The sequence below is a fragment of the Benincasa hispida genome, chromosome 12, assembly GCF_009727055.1.
Source record: "Benincasa hispida cultivar B227 chromosome 12, ASM972705v1, whole genome shotgun sequence".
Lineage (NCBI taxonomy): Eukaryota > Viridiplantae > Streptophyta > Magnoliopsida > Cucurbitales > Cucurbitaceae > Benincasa > Benincasa hispida.
The window spans coordinates 19,562,494-19,570,457 of NC_052360.1; the positions used below are offsets into that span (position 1 = coordinate 19,562,494).

The 7,964-nt window shown below is 37.1% G+C and overlaps 1 protein-coding gene across 2 annotated transcripts; it reads right to left on the minus strand.

Moving 5' to 3' along the window:
* Window positions 1–2,848: 2,848 nt before the first annotated feature.
* Window positions 2,849–7,646, minus strand: LOC120068260 (protein DEFECTIVE IN MERISTEM SILENCING 3-like). Of its 2 annotated transcripts, XR_005479135.1 has the most exons (9): window positions 7,372–7,646; window positions 6,977–7,120; window positions 6,663–6,777; window positions 6,066–6,303; window positions 5,573–5,764; window positions 5,097–5,417; window positions 4,429–4,654; window positions 3,131–3,296; window positions 2,849–2,993 (listed from the first exon to the last, which is right to left on the minus strand). XR_005479135.1 is itself a non-coding variant. In XM_039019972.1 (8 exons), exons 1-8 carry the CDS (start codon window positions 7,393–7,395, stop codon window positions 3,255–3,257), a joined length of 1,302 nt encoding a protein of 433 aa, XP_038875900.1. In that variant the 5' UTR covers window positions 7,396–7,646; the 3' UTR covers window positions 2,933–3,254. The 2 variants fall into 2 exon arrangements, 1 of the variants encoding a protein (XP_038875900.1); XM_039019972.1 differs by having other exon boundaries at window positions 2,933–3,296.
* Window positions 7,647–7,964: the final 318 nt, after the last annotated feature.

Genomic DNA, 7,964 nt, shown 5'->3' on the forward strand with positions numbered 1-7,964 from the left:
GGGTTGGAGGTATTTTTTTGGACCAACTTGAAAATTCGAGTCGGTCGGATTGGCCCAAACAACTCGAATAAGGTCTCTAACCAAATCTTAAAGTTCGGATTGGGTTTTCGGGGGTTTTTTTTTTTCTTTTTCAAAACTGACAGAGATCAACGATTGAAGTAGATAAACGGAGAAAGACTAAAGCTGGCAAACGACTCTCTACTAGTATAGACAAAATCGAAAGGCAAACAAGATGTAAGCGAAATTGAAATCGAAGACTTAGAGATAAGAGGCAGCACAAGTGAAATCAAAGGTATGAGGGAGAATGATGAGTCACAGGGAAGAGATGACCATGACAATTGGGTAGGTGGAAGGCTTGAAGTGAAGGGGCGAGAGAGCATGGAGTCTGAAAGAGGGATGATAGCGAGGGGGAGTGTCACAATGCACCCTCGTAAGGGTCTCGAGGCGATTGTGTGCCACTTGTTCTCGCCCTCGAACAAGTTAGCCAATCCAAATCCAAATAATTGATGGCACAATGGGCATTTCTCACAACCTCCACCTCCTTGAGAAAAGGTTTTAGAAAACGGGTTTAGATAAAAAGATTTTCGCAAACGTTTGAAAGCATGATTAAACAATGAAGATTAGTCGTATAACTAGAAAGCAATAAGCAACATCACGACTTTATAGCATACAACTCACTGGTATGAAGATATGATGATTAGTCTTACCCCATACCAGTGAGTTGTGTTATAAAGTCGTGTTGTTGCTTATTGCTTTCTAGTTGTACGACTAATCTTCATTACTTAATCATGCTTTCAAACGTTTGCGAAAACCTTTTCCTCTAAACCCGTTTTCTAAAACCTTTTCTCAAGAACGAGGGTAGAGGTTGTGAGTAACGCCCATTGTGCCATCGGCTATTCAGATTTAGATTGGTTGACTTATTCGAGGGCGAGAACAAGTGCTACATAATTGCCACAAGACCCTTACAAGGGTACGATTGTGACAGTTGGTATTAGAACCAAGTCGACTCGTGGAGTTGAGAAACTGTGATCATGTTTGCTACGAAACAGTTAGACAAGTCCCATGTTGACCGGTTGGTCGATATAGAAGAGCAAATGTTCTATTTAATAGAAGTTCTTGATCAGGTTCGGTTCCTAGAAACTTGATTACAAGAAGTCTCTGACAAGGCCGATGAAATCGATACGGTGACTGACAGCTTAGACGAGATGCCCATTAGGGAATTGTTGACAAGGGTTGAGATCCTAGAGGCAAAAGTTATGAGAACATGTACTTTCGAGCACGGGGATGGCTCATCGAACTCTGTTGCCCCTGTGGAAAAGCATGTCGAAGAACTAGACAGCTCACAAAAAGCGATAATTCAGATGGTGACTAAGTTATCTGAAGACTTTTGAGCCACCCTCGATGTCATTCAGGCAGAGATTGCGAACATCAGTGCAAGAGTTAACCTCACCATGAGAGCGATGGGAAATCAAGCCCAAGCTGGGGGTGCAGTCCAATTCAGCAGGGTAAATTACCCAAGCCTAAGCCATTCTGTGGGACTCGTGATGCAAAAGCACTAGAAAATTTTATTTTTTTTATGGAGTAGTATTTAAGAGCTACGAACACAGTGACTAAAGAGTCAAAGATCACCTTAACGACATTGCATTGTGATGACCTTAGCCTCATATATGGACAAGATCGAGCCTCAAGATTTGGCCTAGAGCAGAGGCAAGTCGGCTAGAGAGCCACATAAGGGAAAATACACGTGCGGGCGATATGTATGACCAAATGAAGTTCAATTCCGCATGAGTTCAATTCGATTAAGGATGGAATGACCTCACCTAAAGTCCGACGAAGCTTCAAAGAGTCGAACAAGAAGTGAATTTGGACTTAAGTTTCCCTTAAGGCTAATCATGATTAGAGATGTCCACGGGACGAAGGCTGGGGATGCCATTCCTCATCCCCGTCCCCGCTCCCCATTTCATTCCCCATCCCCGTGAAATTTCCCACAGGGATCGGGGCAGGAATTTCCCGCAGGAAATTCGCGGGGATCAGGTTCCCCACCAGGAATTTTTCCCCGTTACTTTTTTTTCTTTTGTAAAAAATCAATTAATTTAAATCACTAATGTGAACAAGTTTTAATTAAATAATTAACTTTATCACTAAATTGTTTATTATGTTAGTTTTCCATGACAATTTGAATTTAAAGATAAATTATTCAAATTTTAATCTCAAAAAGCTAATTAATTTCTTATAGTAGAAAGAAATAAATATAAATCAAATTATTCACATATATAATTAAAATTTATGTATTCAATTTAAACATATTCATTATATTTCCCAATAAACAATCACGTTTAGCTCACAGGGAATTTTTTTCCCCACTCCCTCCCCCATTCCCCGTGGGGAAATTGGATATCTCTAACCATGATCATGGGTGAATCATGAGGTCGCATGGTTGGAGAAGTACGACCGTGACACCCAGCACTCCAAAACAAAAATCCTCGAAACTATATATATATATAATACAACTCGAGACCCAATCCATCCCAAATTTTTTAAAAAAAAAAATTAACCCAACCCAACCCTTATAGTTTGGGTTGGGTAGTCCGAATTGTTTGAGTTGTCAGGTCATTTAAACACCCCTACACTTTGGATGGTAAAAAAATAAAACTTATATCAATTCAATTTTGAGATGAAATTATATATTGACGTGTTCAGGTAAAAAAAAAATAATAAATAAATAAATAAATAAATAATCAATTGAGCCTAATTGTTTTTAAAAAAATCGAAATTTCGTTCTTGAAATTTCGAGAAGGGGGGAAAATCAAAATTTCCCCCATACCGAAATTTTGAACCGTCGAAATCTCGAGATTTCGATCGAAATTTTAAACTATGAGATAGACAGCATATTTTATTTTATAAAAAAAAAATACTATGATAAAGACAAAGGTGATCAATACAAACCGCCATCCCATCTAGATTACTGCCAGGCAAGAGAACCATTGTCTCCTCTGTCAAGAACATAAGTTTCAATAAATTTAGATAGCAAGCATTAAAAGAATGCCTATTCCAGAGAGGAACTACAGATGCCACGCCCCTGCCTATTCCATTGCTTTGAAAATTTTCAGCTAAACCATAAGATATTTACCTCAAAAATGCAATAAGAAGCTTATGCATTTTCGCAGATTTAAATATTGCAGCTGACTGCTCTCACAGTAGTTCCTCCCCCCAAATTGTTGTTCAGTGGAAGACTTGGTTCTCTACTGCAAATTTCATCGTGGTGTCAACCTCTCTGGCTTGGCTGAGAGTTGTTGCTGTAATATTACACCATCAAAATAACATTCAGATATCACCACTGTTACAAAGGTTGGGATTATACGCAGTTACTATATCAGATCTCAAACAGCAGCCACACCAATCCAAAATCTTCACCTTGATCACTATAACTTAGATCTCATAAAACTTTGAATATAACAACATGCTGATATTTTCAATATTATAGCAGGCAATTTAACAGGTGCATTCCAAGCATGTGCTCCAGTTAAAGGGAAATGGGGTTATCTTTGTAAATGTCAGGTCATAAGATTGAATTTCCAGATAAAAATACAAAATTTCCGGCACAAAAGAATCACAATCATTCAATTATAGACATTTTAAAGGCCACAAATGATTATACAAGCGAAACTGAATAGTAAATGGCAGAGCTGATAGTATTACAAGTAAATTTATTCAGAGTAAGAAGAAAAAAGAAATGGAATATGAATTATAAAATCCCAAGTCTAATGCATTTTTATGAATACCCGCTCGTCTAAATAAATTTATTCTTCCAATGGACTTCTAGTATAACCATTGATTCTAAGACCTTGTTAAAAGGTTTAACGTTGCAAATCAAGAAATTATCAGGTAGGCAACTTTTCTTGGCTGAAAACTAGAGTCGTTCACTTCTATCCCTTACCTCTGGCCTTCCCTTGGTGGAAACCCAGTATGCTTTTTGGGATTGTCCATGGATCCTTGGACAATGTCAAGGCTAGTATGGCGAAGTGGAACTTTCCTATTTCTAAGTCTGGTAAGCTTGTCTTGGCTCAATCAAATTTCTTCACAAGCTCGTTTGCAATTTTAGAAGATTTTATCATCAATATCTTGATTAGGTATGTTTTTGTAAGCTCTTATTCGTTTACAAGTAAAAAGAATATAAATTATCGAAGATAAATGATTGAGTTCGCCACTTCCAATAAACTGCTAACTTTACTCATCAGAAGCAAGTAGGGAAAAGGAGAAGGAAAAGAAGAGGAGAGTCAATCTCCAAAACGAAACAATTTAAATATATTTGACTTGAAATGTTGTAGTTTAAGAACATTTAAGCCTTAAGTTTTATCTCTTAATCAAAGGCGTATGAGTCCCCCATGAACCAATTATAGTAGTTGTTCATTAAATTTTAGAGCTCACCTGAGCTGCGTATGATGAGCTTTCAGTCAGGAACTTTAGAAATTCTGCCTTTTTCCTGTCAAAATTGAGCTTAGTATTGTCCAATAATGCTTGTTCTCTCCTTATATCTTCAACCATCTTTTCCTTTTTCCACTTAAGTTCTTTAATCTGCCTCTCAGATTCAATGTAATTTTCAGGTAGGCTTGATTTCATTGAGGCCTTTGGGAATCTCAACTGAACATCTTCCCTGTCATCAAACATGCAAAAATTGAGATTAACACTAGATAAAATCCAAATTTTAATTGAAACAACACAAATACGTCCACAAGCATAACAAAAATTCAATTTTTGTTTCTGTAAATTGAAGGTCAAGCCTAGCACATTACACAGTTTTGCACAAGGGATTTTTGGAAAAAGATAGACAACGTTTCATGGTAGTTTTTACCAATAGCATTAAAAAACAGAAGACTTATCGCTTGGAATCTTAAACATCCAAGTAGCACAAAAATTTTAAGATGTAGTCCATCATTTAAGAACAGGAGTGAGTCCATGGACCGACAAATATACAGGCATCCGATTAGATGGATTGATGAAAGGCAATTAAAAAATAAAGAGATTAATCTGTAAAGCGTGGTCCACTAAATGATTCAGATAAACATGAAATACAATTTCGAAAGAGAACTTCATACTGATGGCCCAAGCAAAAAACACCAGTAGCTTTAATCATTCCTCCATCTAAAGAAAGTGCGCCATCACTAATGCAAGGGAGAGCTTGTAGCATGTCTGCTCTGGTTTTATATACTTGAAGACGAGAAAAGAGAGAATAGAACAGGGTCTCCCTGAGACCATATCCATTGGCTGCGAGACAAAACAAGTGTGTGGTATCAATATTGATCATGTTAACAGCAAAGCCAAGAAAGCCAGGTGGACACTCCCCATTAGGTAATCTTGGCTTTAGAAGGTCAAGCCTCCTTTGTGGGTCATTGGCAATAAAGTCACCAGCATATGATCTGCAAAAAAAGGAAAAGAAAAAAAAAAAGAAAGAAAGAAAAGGGTATGTTTAGCATTCTCATGGATTAAATCATAGATAAATAAAACCTCCGAAGAATGTTTACAAGCTTAAAGCTCCAGAATTTCAAACAGAGACAGCATATAAGATTAATGCCTCAAATGTTCAAGACAAATTACGAGAAACCGGCCATCTAAGTTCCTCCCAATAGAAGCACCAAGACCATGAAGGCCAAGACTTTTGTTTATGCAACCTTCCTTGTCATATGTTTCTAGCACCTTAACTCCCTCGTATGTTCTACAGACAATTGCCAGCATAGTTTCCATTCCCAAGTACTCAGAGAGCAATCTGCATTTTTTTTTAATAAAAAAGAAACATGTAAGTGCAAAACTATATACATTGTTTGTTTGATGATGCAATAGGACTCTCTGATAATAACAAGCAATTCATAACAGGAAGAATGAAAAGCACATGCTAAAGCACTGTATCTCACTTCTGCTTTCTCTATCATTAGAAAGAAAATTAAATGGTATAATACCCATATCCACTATTAACTTTATCATAACAATGAAAATTAACTGAATTGACTCACAACAAATTCCATATTCCCAAGTAGATGGAGGAAAATAAAATTAGAAGTCAGACGGACCTGCTAAGGTTATCATCATCAACTTTTCCAAGACGAGCAACAATACCCAATACATCCTTGGTCAACACAAGGTTGTAAGCCTGAATACCATGATGTGTACTCAATTTACATATAATGCTAGCAGCAGATTTCTCCTGCCGCATAATCTGTTCCATTGTTTCCTCGTCATTTTGAGGATGGGAATGAACCTCGTTTTCGGCCACAGGTGTGCCAGAAGAATGATATTTACCTAGAATAACTGAAACAAAATTCTAAGTGGATAACAGATACTAAAGGAAATAAATAAAAGTCCAGACACAGAGTGGGAGGAAAAGAAAACCAACTCTACATGTCTTAGAATCTAATGTTTAGCAAAAACCACTCCATGCATGCGTGAAATTTAAAAGTGTAATATATTTTGGTGTGTAATACAACATAAACCCCACAAGTTCAAATCATACGTAAAAATATCACCAAAACTAATATATGCTTTTTGATGCAATGCTTGCCAATACCAATCACCTTGATGGTAAATAACAAAGGATCACAAGCAGGTTAAATTGCCCACGTCTCTCATTTTAAAACAAATTCACCTCCCAACAATTAAAGAAAAAATACCTTGCAAGTCGAGGATGGATTCATCTAATTTGTTTTTCTGAGTCTTGAGAAATTTAATGTTGTCCTCGTGTTGCTTTATTTTCATTCCAAATGTCTGTAGATCCTCTTCAAGTTTCTGTAGGAATGAAGCCAATGATGCATGAGACTCGTAATATACTAGCTAAGGATACAGAAGCAAACCACAGTCAACCAAGAGTCTAAAACATGCTCCCCCACCTTACGCATTAACTATCTCCATACAAATGATATCTACTAAAGGAAGCAATTACAAGAGATTGAAGGAGAAAAAGAAACGGAAATGAGTATGATGAGACCTTGGAGTAGTTGAAGATGTATTCGGCATGTGGGAAGCTCCCATTTTGCATATCATTCCTCACGACTAAAGACTTATCGCTCTGATCGACTTGCATATACTGCGTAGAATCTTGGGAAGGCGATGTGGGTATCCGAACAGCCAGCTGCCAGAAAGAGTAAAATTAGAAGGAAGAGGCATGCAAAAATTCAGGACAAAAGGAACAGAAACGATGAAACCCAAGAAGCTCTCCACTCCAAATTCATCAAAACTCAAAAAACCCAACAAGCAATTTAACAGAAACAATGAAATTGTAGGTCTATGAGTAGAGAATCGTGGGAGTTTCAGACAGAAAACATCCAGAGAGTTTCTGAGAAAGCAAAGAGATATTCATAATAGAAGGGAAGAGAGAGATGCCTGCATATTGTTTGGGTGAAACATGGCGGGATGATGAGATTGAGAATTGAGAATTGAGAAATTGAGGTTTGATATGAATGAGGAATTGAAGAATAAGAGAAAAGAGTGTTGCCGTCGTTGTTGTTGTTGTTGTTGTGTGTTCTTCCTCCACGCTCCGGCCTCCAGTCTCCACCTCGTGGCTTCTTCGCTCTGTGGAGGTCTGGTTGTGTGCAGTCCAAGGTCAAATTGCCCAATTCGATTTTGATGCCTTCCTCTCTTTCTCTTTCCCTCTTTTCTCTTTTCTTTTTTCTTTTAAATTTTAATTCATCCAATTTGTCATAAATTATGATATTCCAGCTCAGCCACATAAAAACTCACCCTTGTAAACGGGCTTGGGCCCAAAGGCTGGGCTCAAATCTAGATCCAACTCGATTCAAATTCGGCTTTCTACACCTATAACCCTTGAAAAGGGAAAGATTTATAGAATTAACCTCCATCATCTAATATTTTACGAAAGTCCTAAACTTTTATTATATTTTATAATTAGATTTTCGGATATTTTTAAATAATTTTAACTTTGTAATTCCTATTCATTATTTATAATTTTTTAATTA